The following is a 24,586-nucleotide window of genomic DNA, read 5'->3' on the forward strand; positions in this document are numbered from 1 at the left end:
ATGGCAGAAATAACAATAAAGCTGACTTTAACTTTTTGTTTTGGTTCTGTGTATGATATGTCACAATATCACAGAAACAGATTAGATAGTGAAATCCCTCGTTTCTTTATGTGTTGCTAGCCTTTTACTGCCTTTTATTAACATATGTATGGAAACACACATGGAAATATGTAGGTCAAGAAAAGAGTTTGTACTGTTTACTTGAAAGTAAATATTTGGTATGACCACCTTTATCTTCAACACAGCGTGAACCCTCTTAGGCAAGCGTTCTTGTAATTTCTTTAAGTAGTCGTCAGTCATAGTTCTCCAATCTCCTTGAAGGACATTCTCCTCTGCTGTGTGTTACAGATGGCTGTATAGCCACTCACTTGTATACCTCTCTTCTGACTTCCTCAGATTTGAACCAAACATTTCAAATGTGGATTCATCACTCCATGAGGCCTGTGGCCCCTGACTTTCGGGCCAGTTCTTGTGTAATTTGGCATACCTCAGCCTTTTCTCCTCATTTCTCTTCCTCAGAAATTGGCTTCTTGACAGCCACACTTCGATTGAGACCTTCTTGATGAGGCTTTGGAAAACTAAAGGGCAAGATGTATCTCTTGGGTCTTGTGTCAGGTCTTTGCTGGATTTATTTTTCTATTTCTAAGCTGTCTGTTATGTGTAGACACAACCCTGAATCTCCCTTGAATTAGTCGCCTTTTTCATACTCGAATGATTTACTATTCGAGTATGAAATTGTATTAGGTGGCTTACAAATAAACATTCCTCTGAAAATGGCCAGGTACAACTACTAGACTGAAACTGAAAATCCCAAAGAAAGACTGCACAAAACCTCCAGAAAGCCTGAAGAGTTATTGCGCAATACCACATTAAAAATTACAAGAAAGTCTGGCTCCTTGGGAGAAATGAAGAAATGACAGGTGGCTCAAGACTTTTGCACAGCACTGTAAAGACTATACAGCCGCAAACCATTTTTGCCTTTTAAGATTACCTGTTGAAAATCATTTAGGCTTAAGCATGACATGCCTGAGGTCTGAAACTGTGTGACCAGTGGGTTGCGAAACTGTGAAATCGGATTTTCCTCGCGTCCCTGAAGGCGTCAGCTCCCCTCTGCTGGGATGTTCAGTGCCCTCCCTGTCCCCGCTGCTGCTGCCTGCTGCCCAGGCTGGCTGCTGGGCTCGGGATGACGCCACCTCTCGCTCCGCCCCGGCGCAAACTCGCTCCCTGCGTTCATTTCATTCCTCTTCTCATTCCGAGCATTCTTCGCATCTCTGTCAGTGCGCGAAGCGATTCACCTACACCTTCCTGGCTGGCCCAGAAACATCAGAATAACTTGACATAGTATTCAAAATACCCAGTAACATTACATTACCAAAAGAAAGGGGCAATTTTATATGAGATATCAATTACGAGGTAAGTTTCAATGGTAGTTACAGGCATTCAAAGTGGGTTGTAGACTTCAGTTCATTTGGGGAGGAGGGGGGTGGGTTAGTTTACGTATTTCTTTCTCTTTTTTTGGAAATGCTGCACAGTGTATTAAAAATGTTGGCTTTATTTAGTTGTTTAATATTTATCCCACAGCGTGAAGTAACGTTAGGTCGTTTGTTTCCTTCGCGGAGATAGATGGCCGCTGTTGCAACAGGGTGCTCACTTTGAACACTCACTGTTGTAGCCTATGGCTTTGACACAGCAGCGAAAATCTTTGACATTTTTCACATTTTTTGAAAAGAAGCCTGGTCATACGCCCCTATAAAAGCCTCGGAAGCCGTTTGCCCCCGTGTCAGATTGTCAGAAACTCGCAGTGGGATTCGGGATGAACTAAAAACACACTGCACGAATAACAGTTTTTGGACAAGATGACGGTTGAAAACGTTGCTGTTTTCCTCTCCGTAGTTGGCTCAGCCGGGAGTTGTTGGAGATTTCACCGGAGCATTTTCGGACCACCTCGAAGAAGAAAACACTGTGGCGAGACTTGTTGCTTCAACGCGTTTGACGGTGCTTTTTCGAATCGTCATCTAAGTTTTGTGTAAGTATTTTTTATTTTTATGTTATTTTTTTATTTTCAAAGGTTTGTTGGTGTGGTGCTCTCCATGTTGTCACTTTATCCGAGGAAACCGATTGCTGAACCGGAGGGGAAAGATTAACCCAAACTCCTTTTATTGTTTCATTTTGAGGGCTTCATTAAAGCTCCTCTGGAGAGCCCCAGGGCCAACTTATGCCTCCAAAACTACCAAGCTGAAAAAAATCTGTAATAATATGTAGTTTTTTGGTCACTTGAGCGCTTTACTGTGGTTTAAAATAGCCTTAAAAGGTCGCTTTTAATAATGAAAATTGTCTTTAAAAAGGATCTTGAATTAGCAGCTGGAGTTTGTGTACATTTATGGGGTTTCCTTTATTGTTGTCCCTTCCCTTCCTTTAATTTGGGAAATGCCTGCTCAGCTAAAACTGCAGGCCAGCTGGAGGAGTTTTACTCCTTACAATGATTTCATCCACTTAACTTTTTCTGGACTTCCCTGGATGGGAACACGGCCCTTATACAGAGAAAGCGATGAGAATTAGATCAAAGCTTTCATTATCTTAGGTTCAAGTTGCACTAAAATACTTTGATTTGTTTCCACTTTGTTGTCTACTCAGCATTTGCTGCTTCAGATGGTGGTCTGAGGACAAACTGGTCCTCAGACCACAGTTGACACAACTCTGATAGTGTTGACACAAGTCAGTGAAGGTGCTTCTACTGTAATAATTTTGCAGAAATTTCTAATTTATTCTCTCGTGAGATCTCCAGCCCTTTTTGTGTCTCACTTCTCTTGACATCACTTGGCTTCAGTAGTATTTTATGATCAGCTTTAGGAAAATAACGAAGCAATTGCCTCCTGAAAAAGCTAATTTTGTCAAAGTAGCTGATTTGTATTATTGTAAGCTTTGCAGGAGAGGCGACAACTGAGAAAATGGGTGAAAAAAAACCTGCCAAAGCTTTAAAAATAGCTTGTTGAACAAAATCCACTTTCCATCACTACTGCTACTACTGCTACTACAAGTTTCTGGCTGAAGCACTTACAGCCTCCCACCTCTTTCCACCTTTTCCACTATTTAATGTGAAAGCAGCTGGTTATAACAAGCGCACATGCACTCTGCTTTTCGCAATGTAAAACAAGCATTTTCTCACAGCAAACTCGGTGTAACTTTTTGCAAATAAAGGGCCGAAAACACACGGGAAAAAGAGACTGTTATTTATTAAATTAATCTAAAAGGGCTGCTATAATTTAATGGAAACAGTTTAAATGCAGTGAGGTGTAACACACACACACACACACACACACACGTCACAGTATAAATCTGCTTGCTTGGAAGAAAAAAAATCTGGGATTGAAAAAGATGCTTTGTTTTCAGCTTATGCAACCAGTGGACCTGTTGGACGGAAGCCTGCATAACATTTGTGCAAGAATAGGATGTTGTCTTTGTTTGACCCAATGAAGCTTTACATATGAAACTGGCAGGTTTTAAACTCCCTTTTTGCTTTGAACCACCACAGTGCTGAGAAAGCAGTACCTGTTGATCGCTAGACTGCAGCACACAGCCAGGTTTTTCAGTGCATCAGCATCAGTCTATACTTTTTAAACATTTGGAATTAGCCCAGGAAGCATGTAAGGATTGTGTGGCTCATATTAAGGTGAAATTTAAGCAGATGCAGATAATTATCCTATTGAGAGTAGTGTTGTTTGGCTATATTGTCTTTGTTGCTCTCCGCTGCCTTATTGAGGTCAGAGGGTAGGACTGGAGAGAGTGTGGTCTATTTGCTGTGAAGTGAGGACAGAATAATGTGCTTTTGTCAAGCACAGTGGACAGGGTTACTTCTGGAGCAAAGTGAGACTCTTCTTTTCTTCTGTTGACCTTCAGAGAGCTGAATTTTGGCTGAGCACTTGTCACATCATCAGTCTACAAGAAACTATGACGTATATATGAATTCAAAAATTAAATTTTCCCTGTCGCTGATGAATGGTCTAGCTGAGCCTGGTGTCATGCATATACACAGTCTCCCATGAAGCCTTGATAGTGACGGAATATGACCGTAATTACTCATGACACTTGTACTTCAGCTATAACTGCAGTTACCTGTGGTGATCCAGCCTGCGAGGTTACGAGAGTGATGCAGAACAGAAAGGCCCTCTTCGCTAAAGAAGAAGCACCGGGTCTGCCTTTACTCACTGATACTACAATAATCAGTTCAGTTTGAGAATAATCTCAAATGCTTCCTGACTGTTTGGATTAATAGCACATTAAGCGATACAGTCACTGCTAATTGACTGCTGGAGAGAAGTTCCTGTGTACTCTGTGCCACAGAGCATCAATGTTTTTAGCTTCCTTGGATGCCATCTGATTTATAAATAGCTTTTATTAGAGTCCTAATGCAAACAGAGCCATAATCATACATTAGGTTACAAATGATCACGGATAGAGGTGGAAGATTGTATCGATGCAGTTTAGAAAAAGATTTACAAAAAGAGAGAGAGAGAGAGAGAGAGAGAGCTTGCATGCGAGTCATGTGGGGAAAAAGTGCCATGGCCGCAAGTTTGATGTCGGCATTTTGCAATGGCTTATTTTGATAAAGAAAAGGCTTTGGAATTGATAAGCTTGAAGGCTGGGGGATTCTGAAGGATGGACAGTTTGGAACCAGTTTACTGTTTCGGCACTCCCACATGTAGTCACGTAGTCCCAACCTGAATTCATGGTGATAGTTATTTGGTACCTCAGTGGCATTGACACAGTGTAATAACGATCAGCGTGTTTTTTTTTTGTGTTATTTTTCGCAAAAAAATAGACTATGGCTTCCAGCAGTTGGTGTGTGTGTGTGTGTGTGTGTGTGTGTGTGTGTGTGTGTGTGTGTGTGTGTGTGTGTGTGTGTGTTGTTGAGATAAAGGGTCATGTTTTGCAAATCCAAAGGAAAAAAAAAAGATTATCCATAGACGTAAATTTTGTCTTTTACATGCTCTCGTTCATGCTTGGGTGTTTTTTTTTTTTTTTCTTTTTCGTTTATTTTTGTATGTTTGTTTTTCCATTTGTATAAAGTACAGATGAAAAAGGGATACATGTAGAAACAACAGTGCAACGAGGCATGCTTTCTATTTGTGGCTGTGCAGATGCTCATGGGAATGCGATCACATTATGTGTCCCGTATTTTTAATTGAAATGCTAATACACACTATTATTATTATTATTATTTGTTATGAAAATTCTAGGCTTGAAAAAGATCTCTGATCTGTAATTGAATCTAGACACGGAGATATTAATTGTGTAATTAGATGTGATGTGTGGCAGGAGTTGAATCGCATCAAAACATCAGCGTTTTCCATGGTCAAAACACCCTTTAAAAAGAGGATACTCCTGCAGGCTTCCAGACTGTGTGTGCCCTGAGGTAAACCCTGGTCTAGAAAGGGAATTTTAGAGTATGCGCTGCTGCTCAGCAGTTTGAGCAGGGCCCACTGAGGCCAGCGGAGAGTGCCACCAAAAAGGAAAAGCTGGCTCAAAGCCACTGACGTCATCTAAGTAAATCTGCTTCAGTACTGCAGCCATAAAATGACTGCCAGCTACCGAACGCACTTTGGCCCTGTCAACCACCTTAGTGCAACACAGTCCCCCCCGTTCCTTACTTATGGAAGGCTGTGTTTAAGTTTAAGCTTCTCTCACCCTTTGAAGTCGTACCACTTTAATATTGCAGTCTTATAATGCTTACCATATGGCAATCTCAATTATTAGTTCTGGAAAAAGGCATTTAGAATTCACGGTGTCATAACCGCTCGTTATTGATGTGTTTCTTAGACACTTGGACTTTGTCTGGAGTTCTTATATAAAAGCAGGGGGAAAAAAAGACAAATGAGCTCTGCTTCATGGTAAAACACAGACAAAAAGCAATATGTACTCTGAATCATTTCATGAGTCAGTTTCTGAAACCACTATAAACATTTTTTGCTCTTAACCGCAATGAAAGCAGGAAATCTCGGCTTCAACAACTTCCTTTCTCAGTGCCGACCATAGTAGTGGCAGTGGTGTTCGGCTTCTCCGCTAGTTGAAGGAAATCCATGGAACAAAGGCGCACTGTCACTTCATTTACTGAAACTGTGTATAATTTGTGGCATGTATTCAAATGTGGGTTATTTTGTTCATACTCCCCAGGTACCTCTTGTAATAAATTCTCACAAGACCTTTCCTCGATGGTCGCTGTAGTAGTGTCATGACTGACACAGATCAGCCAGGCTTTTTCTGCCCTCGAGGTGCCCTGGATTCAGAGAAGGCACACGTAGATTGGAAGGCAAGCTCCCAACATTAATATGCGGGCTGTACCCGGTAAATTAGTTTGGAATCTGAGCCAGGATGCTGCAGTGGAGAGCAGTGCGGTCCAAACTTTTTGTGTGTGTGTGTGTGTGTCTGTTTAGTCTTTTGAATTGGCCCAAATAGTGGACATTTTCAACTAGGAGGTGTTTAATTGTAATTACATCATTAATACATGGAAGCGGGTTTATTAGCGAACAATACAGCTTTCAGTAAACCACGAGAAAGTATGTAGTGACAGTATTTTTAAACATAAATAAAGACAAGGTTAAACTCAAACTGTCTTAGTTCATGCCCTCACACCAAACCAAAGTAATACTCACATAAATGCAGCTGCATTAGAAACTCCCACCCCTGAGTAGTACAACCAATAGCTGGAATCAAATTACAGGGATATATATTCATATCTTACTGTAAAGTCCTCTGTTTTGACTCACTTTTCTCCAAGCTCTCGCCTTTTTTTTCCTACTACTGTTTGAAAGTGAAGCTAAACCAAACAGCTCCATTTGCCCTCGAACACCGTCAGTGAAATTGTCCTCCACTGCTGATTGTTGGCGGCGTCAGTTCAATCCCAGTTGTTGGAAATTTTTTCCTTGCTTTTAAATATTTGAAAACACAAAAACGCTGATTCGCCTGTATTCACATTGCATGGCAACAACTGCAAGATTTTTCTGACTTCGCACACTAGCCTGTTCTTGTTTTCTGGTGTACAAATATGGAAGACTGCATCTTACTGTAGTGTTTTCCTTGTAATAAGCAATGAAAGAAGTATAGATTTCTAAATGGTTTAGTCTAAGTGCATTAATCCTAGACATTTGTAAAGAACAAGAAAAATGTAACTTTTTAAAAAGAACATTTTAGGATGTAGCTAAATAAGAAAGTTAAGAAAACCTGACAAATTCCCACTGACGCAAAATCATAGCATCAAATAAAAAAAAATTTACCTGTTGAATACAATCTCTGTATGGATGGGGTTAATCTATCCATCCATTCAGTATCGTCGAGGAGATCGCCCATCCCAGCCGTCACAGGACAAAAGACTGTTGTAAAATTGAAAGACAGAACATTTGAGTTACATTTTTCTTGGCTTGTCAACACTTTCTATACCTTTTTGGACACCTTCATTGACAGGGGGAGTCCAGTGTGGTATACAAGAGTTGTCAAGGAGAGGAAAAAATGACAACAGAGAAAAAGGAGAAACGTATATAAGGGGACAAATGAAGACTGGAGATGCAGAAGAAAAGAGATGAAAGTCGGTGTGAATTGGCAGCGCCAAATGCAAATGGTGGCCTTCATGCTCATCACTGTGATTTGTTTTTTCATGCCCGTCCGCACGCGTCCTGGATGAGCCAGCAGCCAGCCCTCTGCCTGCTCTGCTCTCATAACTGTCAGGAGATCCTTTATCTGACGAACCTTTATTTACAGCTTTAATTTCCTGAGCTTTATGTGTTCCTCTCGCACTCCACACCACTCTGACATGGGTGTATGCCGTCTGGTATGCACTGCAAATTTTTGATAGGCAAATGTCCCCTGAGCTTTCATTACGTTTCGTGTCTGAATGGTAAATTGTGTTTTCTTTTTCCTTTTTGTTTATATGTAATGTTTTTGATATTACTGGCAGAGCAGGGATGTGTCCTCAGAAGGAGAGATTTTTGTCTCTGAGATTTACAGTCAATTTTCCCTCTGCTGTGCAAGTGGAAGACCTTTAGCGTTGCCTCTTTTCTCGGCTGACGACGCATCTGATGTTGTCCAGATCATGTTGTTGTTTTTACCTGTTTCACAGTCTGAGGCAGGTAGAGAGGGCTGCTCTGACAGAACCTGTAAATCAATCTCAAACAAAGATTGATCCCACAGTGGCCTGATGGTTGCTGGGTAGTGGGATGAAGACCTCAGATTTGAGAGAGATGATAGCAGACAGATTCACAGCATTTAAGCTTGGAAGTTCAAAGAGGCAAGAAATAAACACTGGGTCTTTGCCAATAACAGAGGGAGCATAAGAAAGCTTTGGAAATTGATATTATTTATTCTTTTTAAAAATGTTTTTTGAGACTTATCAATTAAACTTGAATGAAAACCCCACTCGGATTCTTTAATTATTTCGTAAGGTTGCCTTTAAATATTTTGATTCCTCCCTTTTTTCCGCTTAGAGTTTGGACTTGGGTTGCAACCCTTTAGTTGATTTGAAAGAACTTTGAACAGTCAGTGCATGCATCCACTTCGAGCTGGTTAGTTTTTATTTTAGTGTGTTTTGTATCTCAAGGTCCTCAAAGGCCTGCTGTGAAAGACTTCATTCCACAAACATGCCTTCTTCAAGGTAATTAATTTGTTTTTAATGACTGAATGTGGAATTTCAATAACGTCTGTCGTTGTAAATGTTCATAGTTAGTTGCGTGTTGCCTGGAATATTTTTAACATTGCTGTAATAATTACGCAGGGGCCAGAATATGTCTTCACAGCATGCTAAAAATGTTTTGAAATCACATGGTAATTATAGTTTTACACACTGTGGCCTTAGCTACTGTGGGCCATTATGGGGTGCACAAAAGTCATTCAGAGAATTATTATTGCACCCTCTGAGATAACGGCACAAAAGAACTCCACATGGAAAATTACATTTGAGACCTCTCATCTGCTATTTCATTACCTTGCTCTGTCTGATGGGTGAAATGGGTTCTCTTAATTTAAGGAGCTGAATTCCAGCTTGGTGAGTGGTTTATGTAATCTTGCAGTAAGTGTAATTTCCCATAATTCCATGTCACACCTACTACTCTGCTTAGCTACCACATTCACTTATTGCATTGCAGGCCATCTTTACCCTGCATCTCACAAATAAGACCATTTCTATGGTGTACACCCTGCAAAGACAGAAGTATGCAATTATCTGTAAGCCAAAAGTGTTTCTACGGGTGACATTCATACCCTCTTTTGACAGGCGTAATTAGTCTTCAAATTCTAAGGCACTAAGAGACCGTCTTCATTGACAACTGCCAGATTATTCACATTTTTCACACAGCAAAACTATCTAGTCCTTTGCATGCAGTTTAGCCAGGTAATTTGAGCTGCAGCACATCGGTGTATTTGTTCAGAACTGACTGTTTTCAAACAATTTTGCTAACATGTCAGACTGCACATCAGCAGTTTATGGTACATTTAATCATTATAAAAGCATTCATTTACACTGAAAGAAAGATCTTGGCAGCACACTGGTGATAAGGGCATTAGGTTTATTTGTGTTTCGTCACATTCGAGTGTCATGTAGCTTCACATAACCTGTTTGAAACCTCATGGGTCCAAACATGTCGATTTGGCCTAAAGACCACGGACGACCTATCCTATAAGTGTATCTTTTCTTTATTTATGGACTACAGTTCTGCCTGCAGGTTTAGTTTGAATGTATGTGCTCATACGATTAATTATCTGTGTGGTAGCTTGAAAAAAAATGCGGTCATTTCATCTCAGGGCTAGAGAGCCAGCTCAAAAATCTCTTAATGCATCCTGTTTTCACTCTGATTTCATTTTTGATTTCATCTTCAGAGCTTTGATGTTTCTTTCATGCTGGTCACCATGCTGTCGTTCATTCAGTTTTGTTTTTAAGTTAAAAGACTTGTTGTGCTTTTCCTGACCACCTCTCTCCTTATGTCACAACCAATAACACTTTTGCTTAGTTGATTTTAAAAGCATCCTGTTTACCTCCACACTGTGATATAAAACAGTCAGATAACCCACCCTTCATATAAACTTCCATGTGACTGTTCGGGGCCATATATGACCTCAGCCATATATTTATGGGTCATTCTGATATTTTTAATTCTAAAAAGTGTTTTCTACCCTGAATTTTTCAGTCTGCTTCTATGATCTTTTATAGTTTTTACAAAAACTGACCCATCGATGTGGCAAGATAAATGGGGAAAATTGAGTGGGGTCATTTATCACCTTGGAAATACATGTATGCTTTTTAACATTACATCATTACATGGTCAAGTGTTTCTGTGGCCTGTGGCTAAGAGGCCGATGCTTTAACAGCCAAAGTGATCATGAAAACAATCAGGCTGATTCATTCATTGTTGGATAAAAATGATGGAAAATGTTGACTGCTTATTGTTTAGAAAGTTTTAGAAGAGCTGCTACATTAAAGGACATGCTGTTATGTAGGGCTGAACGATTATGGAAAATAATCTAATTGCGATTTTTTTGCCCCAATATTGCGATGCGATATGCGATTATTTTTTAAGGTCTTTGTCTTCTGTATTATTAAACAAAGACAAGCAATACATCATATAGTATGGCCAATACTATATTACATTAATTTTAAACTGTTCTTTCCTGGAAGACAGACCTCTGTTATGATAACATGAGGTGATGCATGAATTGATGACTGACATTTTTATTTAACTTCTTCAATCACAACAGTATATTTGAACATACACAATAGTTTATTTTTAGCTTACAAACATCTGAGCATAAAGTGCTGACAAGGAACCCTGGTGTAAACATTAAAATGAAAGTCAGTACAATGTGCAGATTGCAGAAATATACATAAACAAAATCAGTGGCTTTACCACACTCAGTTTTTCGACATCTGTGAACTACTAGACAGTCATTCAATTAAAAAATAATATTAAATAAATAAAACTAATAAATAAAAAATACACACATCTTACTGATCTCTGCAGTCAGTAACATTACACATAAAGTGCAAACATAATAGCAATTGTATAAACACACACACAAACACGCCTTTAAAATTTAAAGGCGTGAAATTGGACGGTCTAGCCTTCTGATTAGCGTCACCGCTGTCTCGGTGGAGTTTAATAAACTCGGCCGTCTGCTTCTTGCTATCTAAAATATAACCAGACACTGGCGTAAATTCTCGACTGTCTCATACTTCTGTTTAATAAGTTTTCTGTTTGACGTTTAGTCAGCTGTGTGAAAACCAAGGAGGAACCCACCCGGGGGATTAATAAAGTTTTATTTTATCTAATCTAATAACTTTAATCTCAGCCAAACCGATTTACTCACGAACAAACAAAACACTGAAAAAAGCCCAACAATAACATTTTTAGGTTGTCTAAGTGACTTATATATTACGTTTAACCCGAGCAGCGAAACTCCGCGGTGATCTGAAAATGATGTGCCGGGAGTTGTGCCGTTCTCGGCCGCATCAGTAATCCTCGAGCTCCCGGCTAGCTGTCGAGCTGGTGGGTAGCAGACGCCTCTGAAAACGTCGAAGCACTTTTGCAAATATGGGATATCTTGATAAACCGAGCAGATATTTGATGTTTACACAACTACTTTCGCGCCTGAAAATATTTTAAAAGTTTATTTTGTGACCCAGAAAGATTAGTATGAGTAATTTTAAAACTTAGTAGCGGCCGCCATTGTTGGAAACTGGAGTTTGGCTGGGCCGCGCTATGAATTCTGGGATATGGTAGTAATTTGGACAGCCTTCGGCGCGTCGCTGTGACGTAATCGGTCTACAAATGCGGCCTCAGGAGGATGCAGCCCATGAATTTGGACATGTCCAGAGTATAATCGCAGCCTTTGCGGTTAGAAAATTGCACTTGATCATGTCGCGATATTATTGCAAATGCGATATATCGTTCAGCCCTACTGTTATGATGACGTTTTATGTGAAATGGATAGCATATAAAATATTATGGGGTCATGAATTACCCCACTCAATCAGTATAGTTACTATAGCTTGTTTGCTGGAGGGTTAACAAGTAATGTTTAACTTATCAAATTATATGTTAGTTTAGGTGAAATTCAATTTTATTGTCATTAAAAAGTACATTACTCAAACAATGAAATGACGAAATGCAAACAGCGTGCACATGCATATAGAATACATTTACAATATGTACAAGAATTCGCAGCATTTCTATGCAGTGTGTGTATGTGGTGTTCATGTAAGTGTGCATATGGATATTTTTAGCATTGGCGAACCTGAATGATCTCTTTATCTAGCCGCCATACATCTGTCATTTTCAGCCGCCAAGTTCAAGTTAAGGGAAGTTTCTAAGAAGAGTGATGGCATTAATAATGCTTTGCAGTTTACTAGGCATGTTTAAGAAAGCATTGGAATAAAAATTTGTACAGATTTGCAAGAAAAGCAAGAGCAAGAAATGACTCCGATTATTCTGTTCGAAACGGGTGAACAAAGATAAAACTGCTCGTGCCGCCGGAAAAAGTGACAAGAAGGTAAAAGCCAGTTTGGGGTTGTTGTTTTTTTTTCTCTTTCAGATCCTTTTAAAGTTGTTGTAAATCCGTCTAGATAGTGCTGTGTGCCAGCAGCCTGTGCCAGTAGTTTTGGATGGATGACCTGAAGGAAGATGCAGATCAACACTCAGCTACATAGTTTCTGGCTAAAAGTGATTGTTTTAGAGCCTCTGTGTGCCCTTTAGACACTCTTCCCTCTCTTTTGAGAGTGGGCTTGAAGTTTAAACTCATTTTATTCTTTGTTGCCAGGTTCGGCGTGTTGTTTGTGCTGCTTGACTTACTTTGTTTTCCCTCAGCTAATCATCAGCATCCAGAAGACACATTTGCTCTCATATTATGAAAAAGCCCTGTGGAAAAACATTGTTAGTGGAGTAATTTCTGCAGAAAAGAAGCATTAATGCTTGTCCGCAGAGTGAGACATGCTCAGCAATTTCAGCAGCTTCAAGATATATAAAAAAAAAAATTAGTTTTCCTCTCTAAATGCATTTAAATATGTCTCAAAGTATGGGCGGGGCAAATGAATCCAGCTGTTATTTTGTTTCTCTGTTAATAAGAGCTAAGTCTGGAATTTTTAATAATCAAAAGGTTAATGGAGATATACATTTTACTTATGGTTTTATTCCAAGGGCACTCAGATCCTCTAATCAGGGGCTCCTAATGCAACCAATGTCTCGACTAAAGACGAAGGGGGATCGTGCCTTTGCTTTTGCTGCACCAAAACTCTGGAACAGCCTGCCGGTTGATGTCCGTGCGTCGGAAACTATTCAATCTTTCAAATCACGGTTAAAAACCCATTTGTTTAAGCTCGCCTTTCAAACTACTTAGCTTAATTTCTTCCCGGTTCGTGCTTGTTGCAATATTACCATCCTATAACTGTATTTCTTTGTTGTTAATTGTTTTCTTTTGCTGTAAACCTGCAAGTATGGCTCGTCTGTGAAGCACTTTGTTGTACCTGTGACTTTTAAATGTGCTATAGAAATAAAATTGAAATTGAAATTGAAATGTAGAATAGGCTCTTCTTCCACAGGTTTGAACTCTGACACATTGATGCTTTTAATAAGGCAGTTCATGTTCAGGTTTAAGGTGTTTGTTTTCTTCTCCCTCAGTTCGCTGATATTGTGAACATCACAGGAAAAGTGCTGATAAATGATTGTGAGCTGGCCTGATTTTCTACCCATTTGTTGTCAGATGTATTCAGATGGTGCTTTTATTTAAAAAAAAAAAGAGTTATAGAAAAAGTAAAGAAAATAAAGCTACTTAGTAAAAAAAAAAGTTCTTTTAATTAAATTATTCATGCGTTAGTGTCTAAGATGAGTGTATTGATGTATTAGAAAGCACCAAGAAGTGAGATTATTAGTAAGAATAGAGAGTAGCAGTTACTTGAAATATCATAAACAAATTTTATAATATTGGAAATATTGTTCACTACAAAACTGTGGTAACAGAAGCCTTAATAGACACTTGCTTTGGTTGACTCAGAAGTTGGTTTGAGAATAAATCACCCATGTTGTCAGTACTCACTGTCCTAGCAGTTAAACACCACACTAACTTTAATTATTCCCATTCCAGATGTGTCCTCGGTTGTTAGTAATTTGGTGAATTTCAATAGATTCTCATCCAGATGCATATTTCTTTTTTTAATTCCCATGTTGACGATGACAGATGTTACAAGATATTACAAAGCCCTTATGTGCTCATTGTAAATGCATTATAGGCTTTCATGAAGCTCATATTTATACATTTTAAGCCCAACATTTTCCATCAGGCATCGCTGATATAATGTTATTATAGCTCTTCAAACGTTTTTGGTCTTTGCAATGTTTGGAGGAAGGCGCATGCACAGGATGGGAAGCATGATGGAGAAAACCACACTGTCTCTAAAGACTGATTAAAGTATCACTTTACCAACCATAGCATACCACAACAGAGAACCAGTGTTCCTACAAAACATAACAGAAGACACAAAACATCCATGTCAGCTTATTGATGAAAGAGGATTAGATTTTAAAGTTGAGGTATATTTATTTTTACTTGGATTCGATTTGTTGCAGTTGTGCTTTTACAAATCTGGAAAGAATGTTTCATTAGACTAGATATGAGGAGACTGGGCGTTTGCTGCTCGAGCTTCACGAGGACACGGGCGAGCGTTTTTCTTCAGAAAGATATTTTGCCATAAAAATGTAAGCTGGATTCGATTATGAGCACAGATAATCACTTGGTTGGGTTAAGAGGAGCACATCCAGAAAGAGGTTCAGCCCTTTAGTGGTTGAAATGGGAACGTTTCCCCTCCCTCATCAGTTTGTGAGTTGGTTCTGCAGCGTCAGCAGTCAGCACACAAAAACGGAATTCAGTAAAAGCTCTCTCTCCCTCTGCTCTCTGGGAGTTTTTTTTCCCCAACAGCTTGCTCCCATCCCCCCTTTCCCCCTCATGAACTGACATGCTGGAAGAAACATATGCTACTATTCCCACTTCCTGACAGCTTGTGCTGCTTGAATAGGATCTTGCTCAGGGAGGAAGCAGTTGTCTGGAAAGTGTGGAGGGATTAGGGCCATGAGAAACCTCAGTCAGTTGTTAGCATATAATGTCAAATGTGAAATTACTTTTGATTGTGAATTAAGCATACACTGAGATTTTTCAAAGTGTTCTTTGAGGCATGAAGAAGAAAGAAAATTGCTCACTGCCGAATTTGCTTACTTTTACAACAGATGTGTAGGGATGACACACTTTTTACTCAATGAGTATAAACACTGGATTTATGATTCACAGTACTGTATTGCTTTATTGAGCCCATAGCCCAATATCCAGTTATCGAATTAGTATGTTTTAGTGAAGTCTAAAAGAAGCACTTTACACAGGCTGACTGAAGCAGAAGCACAGTGTAGACGACTGCATTGATCTGGATACAAAAGGCTGAAGTAAGTCTGGTTTATGCAGCCTATCAGGGTCATTCCTCGTCACCTATCCGTCATACGAGACCTATACAAACTCATCAGTGGTTTAACTATTTGTTATCTGAAAAGTATATCTTTCAAGGAATTTGCTATATAGCTTGCCTTTTAGGATGTCTTCTTCTTCCATGCATGCTGTCTAACCTGTTTGCCTGAGCTGTGTTTGACTTCCTAGCTGTGATGCTGTCAATGATTTAGCACATTTGGAAAATACTAAATTCTAAGAGGACATTAGCAGTCTTCTAATGTTTTAAGATGATAACCATACCCTAACTCTATGTTTTGGAGAAAGGCCAAATGGACTAGTTTTTTAAATGTGTTTCAGGATTATTATTTGTCTCCATTCTGATTGTTAAAACTTGGGAAAAACGTTTAATAAAAAAAAAAAAAAGACTTTTAAATTGCCTAAGGTTAGCATTAAGGTTAAGGTCTGTCTTTGTTCCCTTTTAAAGTCTACATTTACAGTTTTGTGTTCTTGCTCTTTATTAGCTTGTTAAACATCATACTTTCTTATACATACCAAGTATAAATTTATCTTTTACATAATGAATGATCTGCGAGGAACCTGTAGACTGACTGCCCACGCTCAATACAGAACAAATGGGTATTTGAATTCTGATATTTCTTTAGGTTATTTAACCACCTCATCAAACGCCCCTTGGAGTCCTTGATCAGACGCTGGCTCTTGATGTCACTGAATGTTTTCAGAAGAAGGCAAAACGTTTCATACTGACCACAGTGCTGGATCTTATTACGCTTTAAAATACCAGTCAGAACATTCATAAATGTTGTAATGTGTATATAGTATATAGAATAGTTTGTGTTACAGGTTTCACGTTACTTGATATTGCTGTCTTGGCACAATGACAGGCGCCTCTTTATTAGCTGCATGTTCACCAGGAGCTTGTTGGTCTTGTCAGTAGCCACTGGTGAGATGAGACTTTCTCCAGCTGTGTGAGCAGCTTGGCTCCAGCTCCTATGTGTTGCTCAAATGTCTGATTCCCTTATGCCACCATAGTTGCTGCGGCTGACTGGAGATGTTAGCGCTACGGATTAGTAGTCACAATGTTTTGTTTTTTTTCTTTGTCTTTCATTTATTATTGTTTTCATATAAATGTTTCTCTTCACAGTCACTGGTATACACATTTACACCTTCAAGCTGCCAGCTACAACCACAGTCTTCCTGTTGTCCACTAAAGACTTTGAGACTGGGCGCTTTAGCTCAGCGCCGGTGGTAATGAGGCATGTCGATGCTTTTTCCCTAGAGGAATCAAACTAGCAACTTTGCTGACAGCATTGACTTTGTACTTGTTACAGCTCATAGGAATATATAGAGCTAAGAGCAGTTGCACAGGTGCTGAATAAAGGGGGGGAAAATACATTTCCCAGACCTTTACACTGTGCATTGCCATTTAATTAGCAAGAAGTCCATGAGAGAAAATCTTCAGCTGTTTAAACCCATAACATCCGTTGTAAATCAATTCAACAACTTTCTTGGTGATGTCCAAGCTTCTTTAGCTGCTTCCACTCCATATTGTGCTCTTTACTAACTGTAAGCATTCTGTTTTTGAAGATGGTTCTCTGCTTTTCTGTTGCAGTAGTCATGATCTGCGGGTTTTGTTTTTTTTTGGGAATTCCAGGTCTCTCCCTAGTCTGCTCCAAGCTTCAGCTTGGAGAGCTCAACCGCCACAATTGATCCCAGCAGCTGGAGCGGCAGCGAGAGCCCTGCCGAGGACATGGAGAGGATGAGCGACTCGGCAGACAAGCCTGTGGACAATGATGCAGAGGGGGTGTGGAGCCCTGACATTGAACAGAGCTTCCAGGAGGCCCTTGCCATCTATCCTCCTTGTGGGCGCAGGAAAATCATCCTCTCTGATGAGGGAAAGATGTATGGTGAGTAAAAGTTGTTGCATGTGTAAGTGTGAGTTTTCACATTCATTATCTCTGCTGCTTTTAGTTTTGAGGACTATATATATATATATATATATATATATATATATATATATATATATATATATATATATATATATATATATATATATATATATATATATATTATATATATCTCATATCTAAATACAAAGCTAGTATCAGCAGCTAATCACCATAGGGAAACATTTACCTGGAATTAAATGTAATTAAGGTGACAAGTTGTGTTTTTACAGGCATTTTGTGGGAAGTGATTCAGACTTGCTCATAAACCTTATCAAGACCAGCCTGTTGAGTGTTTGTATGGATCAGTTGTCAGTAAGGGTATTTTCCAAAGTGCTGCTCCTTTAAAAAGGAAAGACATGCTTCAGTTATGGCTGTGCCGAGCAACGTAAGACTGATGGTGACTATGACCATGGAGCTGTCACTCTGGTTCACAGAAGTGCAAGTTTATAAGTAAAGCAGCATGAACTATTAGTCAGTAGCAGATGGTACTACGGCTGCCACCAGCTGTGCCCCCTCTCCTCCCACCACTCCCCCCCTGTTCCTGGCTGGCCTGGGTGATGTCATGGAAAGAGGGAATATTTTCTCTCTGCGGTGTTGGACCGTCTCACAGCCTGTCAGTGTCAAGTGAAAGCAGAAAGCTCCTCTGAGCATTGGGTTGCAGCTGTCATGTGACCCCTCCGGCCAAACAAAATGTAAATTCTAGGAGTTGCAGCGAATCCCCTCAGTTGCCACTACAAAGATGTGGGCTCAAACAACGGGATCCTTCCCACTGTCTCTCCCTCCAAATCCCTGGTCCCCACACAGAGCGAGGCTGCCAGAGAAGCTGCCCCTCTGCTGTGGATTAAAGCATGAAAAATTATTTTTCTAGAGTTATAAATGAGCAATGCTAAGTGTAAGCCTCTTTTCGATTCAGTTGACATTCTCAGTATTATAAAAATGTTTTTCTGAAATGTCTTCAGATTGTGGTATTTTTGATTTCTTCTTTTTGACAAGTTTTAATTTTTAATTTTCATTTCCTGTGTCAAATGCTTAATTACAAAATCTTATATGTAAGTTGTGCCAATTAATAAAATTATTTGCACTGGTATGGATTTACCACAAACCGTCGCAAAACGCCGCTGCCCATAGCATGTTTTCTTTTTACATTTCCCAACAAGGCTATTGTCTAAGATAGATTACGAAACCCCAGCAACAAATCCAAACAAATGTTTTGCTATTGTGGTGTTGAACCCACCTTAAAATCTGCTGAAGAAGCGACTGCAGGGTTGAATAGCGGTTGGGCCTGCCAGATGTGCTCCATATCTGGTTACAGATGGCTCGTCAGCAGCTGAGTGTTTGGGCTGTGCCCTGGTCTAACTGAAATGAGAACTGTTTGTCACAGAAGTAAAATGATTTTCATGTGTAGATGCTGAAAAGGTTTGGCAGGGACGGCTACTACTGCATGATAATGTTGCAGAATTGTAGCAAAAAAGGAGCTAAATGCTTCTGTTCAGTTTTGGGGGAAAATGTTTTCATTTTTTTAATAATTGAAGATGCAGTACCTGAAAAATATGATGTTGGTGATATCTTTCTGCCGATTTCACTGGGGAGCACACTGCTGCTGGTCTTTTGTACTGGTGCTTTCTCAAGTGGCAATGCTTGTTCTTCAGCCCTTCAATGTGTTGCTGCTTTTTAATGCCAATGTGACTTTCCTAAAACCACTGTGGGTTTCACTTAAAGACAAAAAAGAAAATAGTTTTAATTTGAATAGGTTGCAGGAGTTCATTACTTTCATAACAATCTTTAGTGTTTCCCACAGACTTCGATTTGCAGCGTGGGCGTGCGTGCACGAGCGAGTGCGGGTGAACCAGCTGGTGGTTAAAGCATGAAACATGAGGCTAGCAGGTTAGCGAGGTTTGAAGTTTTTAAAATGAGAGTAACAGATTGTCCACTATTATGTTGATCATGGATGGAGATCTTTTGAACATGAAATAATAAAAAAAAAAAAGTTAACAGTTATTCTTGTTTGTCTGTTAATATGGATTCCTTGCGGGCCACCCAAGAAAGAATCTATGTATAGGATATGTATAGGAAAGGCTATTGTTGACTTTTCCAAATCAGTCAAGGATCAGTAATGGTTATATAGTAATGCCTGTCACAATAATTGTCTTTATTTACCAGTCATTCATTTTCTTGCCTGCTTATCCAATTCACGGCTGTCCTAGCTGTCATGGGGTGTGACAGGTAGGGTACACCCTGATCAAGTCTACTGCAGGGGGAACGCAGACAACAGTTCATCCTCAAATGTACACAGTGCCATGAAAAAGCGTTTGCCATTCTGATTTTTTGCATATTAGCCATACATTTCTGATCATCAAACAAAATGTAATATTGGACAAAATGAAGTTTTCAATTATTATTTATTATTTTTTTAGACAAAAAAGAGAGAGAAAAAAGAGAGAAATCTACCTGGTCCTATGTGGGGGGAGGGAGTAATTGCCCCCCCCATGTTAAATCATAAATTATCTTTGATAAATGCCAGGCCAGATGAATCAAGAAATCACTTAAATAGAACCTTTCAGACAAAGTGAAGTAGGCTGAAAGATCAATTATGTAAAACCTAAGACAACAAATACTTTTAACAGCACTGTACTTACCCACTTGTGAAAGGAAGCCGGAGTACCTGTAAGAAATAAAAACACGATGACACAGGCAGAACATGTGGACTCTACACAAAAAAGCCCCGACTGGCCAGTAGTTTCGAACGGAGGATTGTTTTCTTCTTAAGCTAATCGCTAACCTCTGTACAGACTTATTACAGACCTATTTATTGTACCCTGTATGGACATGGCCGTAATGTTTTCCTTTGTGTTTACAAGCATGTTTATTTAGATAAGAATGTCATGAGTAATTCAGGCAACAAATATTTTACCCACCGTAGCAGGGTTTGGGTGTAGTGAGCCTAAGCCAAATGAACTCTCTCATACATCCATAGAAGAGAAAGAACACACACAGTGACAGTAGTCCAGGTGAAGTGATTGGTAATATATTATTTGAGGTTAATGGGCATTTTTCACAATGACTGTATAATTACGGTCGGGAAGTTTTGAAGACTAGGCCTGAGTACACTTGGTCCCACTCCAGAGCTCTCTAAGAAGCATTCTGGGTGAAAGCTTAATGAAAAAGAAGAGCTCATTAAGGGTCTATGAGGTAATGTTTCTGTTTGCTGTGTGGCTTTTTTTTTTTTTAAGCACGATTGTGCAAAAACTGATTTTCATGGATCTTGTTGGCGAGGTGGAAAATGGGGAAAGGAAGAATCCAAAATTTGATATGGATCGAGGCATGGATTCGTGCAACACATGTCCAGTTTTATGAATGAACTGATGTTAGCAATGCTCAAAACCTTTTGGATGTATGTAACTAAACAGTCATTTCTACCATTAGCTGTACAGCTAACCAACAATGGATAGTGCAGCTCGTTGCCAAATCAACAGGTCAGGTGTTACCCATGCCTTGTTTGTTTTGCAGTTCATTGTTTAATGATAGAACTGTGAAACTATTATTAACTCTGAAGGAACCCAACCATGGCAGCTGTGTGTGGACTGCTACCACTTCTGGTTTAAATTATGTCATTATTCCCCAGGACCTTATCAAGTCCTGCGATCCACACCTTTACCTGTGGCAGGATCAGTACACACTGTACACCTGTCCTGCTCACTGTGGTGTAGAGGTGTATGGCATGTGCTGTTGTTTTGGGGGAAAAAAAGTTTTTTTGTATCTAGAGAAGTCAACTGAGAGGAAGCAATCAAAATCCAAACTGCTGAGTTTGAATGTTATACCTTTGAATGTAATTTTTGTGCAAAATTCCTCAGATTTTCCATTTATAGTCTTTGCTAAGAGTACGCCCTTTTGGAATACCATCAAAGACAAGTGACCAATGAAGCGGTCCTCTGTGCTGCTGCTAGGGATTGATTCGTGTTAAACGTCCAGTGATTTGTCTTTTAAAAGGGGAGAGGCTAATATGATGCTGTCGAAGACCAAGAGAAACGCAGACAGGCTCTACACAAATGCTCTCATGGCATCTTGGATGAAAGCTGGCTACAAGGAGACAGGTATTTTGTAGTTGAGAATCCCTGGGGATGGCATAGTGTTCCATGCACAGAGCTCATCACAAGAGGAGCTGCCCCGAGTGCCCTTAAGCCCTTTGTTATCTTGGGGTAGAGTGTAGTTAATTAGCAACAGTCTCTATAGCAACTGTGTTGCGGTACAAAACAATTTCTAATTTCTGCTTCCTAGCTTATTGTGATGTTTACCTGAAGTGTTTCGGATGTGCTGAGACTAGTGTTGGCTGGCACTGTGCCTATTCTCAGTGGCTAATTGTGGCAGCAACAGGAGATGCTACATCTGCATAGGCTGCATCGCCGGCATTTGCCATGTCTTCAGACTTTGGCAAATATTTTTAACAACAAAGGGAAATGGAGGGCATTGGCCCTTACCCAAAGGCTTACGACTCTATACTTGTGTAATTCACCTGCTGTGCTAGGCTGCATTCATTTACCCCAGAAATAGAGTTGATAAATGAAACAACACGCTTCACTCAAATTGTATGTTTATTCATTGAGTTATGTATTTGCACTACCCAGCAAGCTAAATGACAATGGTGAATTTTTCTCAGTTACTGTTTGGGGAAAAAAAAAAATAAAGACCTGAATTTTATTCTACCTACTGACAAATAAATATGCAAATACATACTCTACTTGTAGGCTGTACAACACCTAAATATATATATTTATATTATTACTGGTCCTTCACAGTTGAATACATTGTTATAGCTTAAAGGCTTTTTGATGGAGACTTAATTACTTACCTTGGAGATTTGGACTACTCCCTATGCTTGTATTATTGCGTCTTGCTGGTTTTGATAAACAGTAGCAGCAATAATACCATTATTTATTTTTCTAAAAATAGCAAACACAGTCTGTAAATGACCAAAAACCATACGTTGTAATGTTCTCACTGTAGGTGGGCTGCAGGACACGGTGCCTCCATCTGCATGTGTTAGTTGATGTAAAGCTTTTCCTATTACCATTCTACTGTTTGCTCTGACATCTCGTCAGTGATCCAGCCCAGACCCCTCCTGTGGGAACTAAGTGGCACTTGGTTTGCAGGGATGCCAAGGATGAGTTAGATATAATGAGCAGACCTGGCTTGCCCTCGATGGCCCAGCGCTGTGCTCCTCTGGGGCTCGTCTCATCGGGCCGAGCATGCTCTGAGACAGAGCGAGCGGACCTGATCCTCCCTGCTGGGCGGATAATGAGGAATTCTGGGATCAGCTCAGGCTCCCTGAGTCACCTGCATTCACTCAGAATGGAGTGTGAGGAACTTCATTGCAGGAGAGGCATCACACACCTCCAGAATAATCCCTCATTTGTTCCCTTGCCATTGTCAGTGTAAGACTACTGTGTTTTCACACACGACAGTGAAAAAGTCCAATTTTTTATGTCTCTCTCAAAAGGAGGAACTATTGAAAGTGTAAATAGTATTGATGCAGGTATGATTATGGAAGGAAGAAGTCATTTTGAGTTTCAAGAAGATTTAAGGGTTTTTTTAACGTCAGATTTTTATAAACTGGTTATTTATTCATCATGGTTCACTAAGTAGTCATATATTTTAGACTGACCCAGTAAAAGGAGGAAAACCTAACATGAAGCAGCTCGATTTGTCAAAGAAGGAAAACACTCTTCCACTCAGCAGTTTTTTCTGAGCTTACAGTCAGAAACAATCGTTTCTATTGATAATTCAGCTAATCTAAAAGAAGAAACGAGTGGCTAGGAGTCACTTGTCAGGAGTCACTAGGAGCAGGTGTATGTGAGAATCCAAATGTGTGACAAAGTCAGGTCAGGCATTAAATGGCCTTATCCTACCAGCTCCATAGCAAAAAGCGCAGATGATATCTGATTGTGCCGATTCGTGCCTAAACCAGACAGAGTATATATCTGGAACTGATGTGAACTGTCTCATGCTGAGTGCTTCATGTGATAGGGAACAACTTGTGATATTGCCCTGCGCTGATTCTCCTGCCTTTTTCTCAAGGTCATGTGTGACAACAGCTGAAGAATAAAGAAACAAAGAGAACATGTGAGAGAAACTCATGAGTAGTGTGAATCTCCAAAATGTTGCCATTTAGCTGTGGTGTGTAACAAGCCGTCATTAAGAGACTAGCCTGTGAAAGCAGTTTTATATGATTGATCTGTATGGGTTGTTGGCTTTACTGGTTCCAAAAGCATCATATTTGGGGTATGAAAGGTCTGCCTCTTTAGTTTGGGCACATGCATTATTTATTCCTTAATGACACACACAGCAGTTGTCTTTTGTAATTCAAGCCATTTTTCTGTTGTCTCTTTCAGTAAGCCTTTTGGTGATTGCACATGTTGTTTTGCACTCTGAACAGGATGGGTCTATTGTGAACAGCGGACTAGTCAAACAAGTGTATGGACGAGAGCCAGCAGGAACATCCAGATAACTGACGATTCTGATTATTTCACTGAAAATTTTAGATTTTCCTACACGTCTGCATCGCATGTATGCATGTTTCGGTGACTCCGAGAATGCAGTTAATGAGAATCGGGCTAAAATTGGACCCACATCTAGAGCTACTCTGTTGCTGAGCAGCAAAATTGATTTTGAAGTGGATTTTATTTTATTTTATTTTTATTTTTTTGTAAGTTTTTTTTCGGAGGGTAGATATCAGCTCACAGTCGTGTCCGTGTTGCGGTGACCGAGCATAACGTGTTGTGACTTGCGTGAGATTACCGTCTCCTGCTCACAGCCTCCTGTGGTTGGGGGGTTCGTGCCTCACAGGGGTGCTTAGCCCACGCTGAGGTGAATAAGAAAATGTAGGTATAAGCAGCGCTGATGCCAAGGAGACTGAGGAGATGTTACTGAGAGGGGTTTTGTGTAGAAGAGCGGGCTTTCAAAGCCAGAGAGTGCATTTTTTTTAAGTTAGTTTTTGGCCTATTTGATATATTCATGTATGCAATGAACAATTGCAAGGCATGCAAGCACGGAAAAAGAAACACTTTGAAAGGCATTTTTGTACACCTCACTCCAATGTTTTAATGATCAAAGTGTATTTTATCACCTTAAACAAAAACCCCAAACATTCATGTTTGCCCATA

General features: G+C 39.8%; 1 protein-coding gene across 4 annotated transcripts in view; it reads left to right on the forward strand.

Moving 5' to 3' along the window:
• Positions 1 to 1,235: 1,235 nt before the first annotated feature.
• tead1b (TEA domain family member 1b) overlaps positions 1,236 to 24,586 on the forward strand; it is a 53,113-nt gene continuing 29,762 nt past the window's right edge. For 3 of the 4 annotated variants that reach the window (XM_085402212.1, XM_085402216.1, XM_085402218.1), the window contains exons 1-3: positions 1,236 to 1,413; positions 1,894 to 2,026; positions 17,135 to 17,387. In XM_085402212.1, coding sequence (XP_085258338.1) covers positions 17,231 to 17,387 — 157 coding nt within the window. In that variant the 5' untranslated portion in view covers positions 1,236 to 1,413; positions 1,894 to 2,026; positions 17,135 to 17,230. The remainder of the gene's footprint in view (positions 1,414 to 1,893; positions 2,027 to 17,134; positions 17,388 to 24,586) is intronic. The other variant, XM_085402217.1, reaches the window with a different exon arrangement.

Source organism: Rhamphochromis longiceps, linkage group LG1 (assembly GCF_057381845.1).
Source record: "Rhamphochromis longiceps isolate RC_006_pf linkage group LG1, R_longiceps_female_GT1.1, whole genome shotgun sequence".
In the NCBI taxonomy this organism is placed as follows: Eukaryota; Metazoa; Chordata; class Actinopteri; order Cichliformes; family Cichlidae; genus Rhamphochromis; species Rhamphochromis longiceps.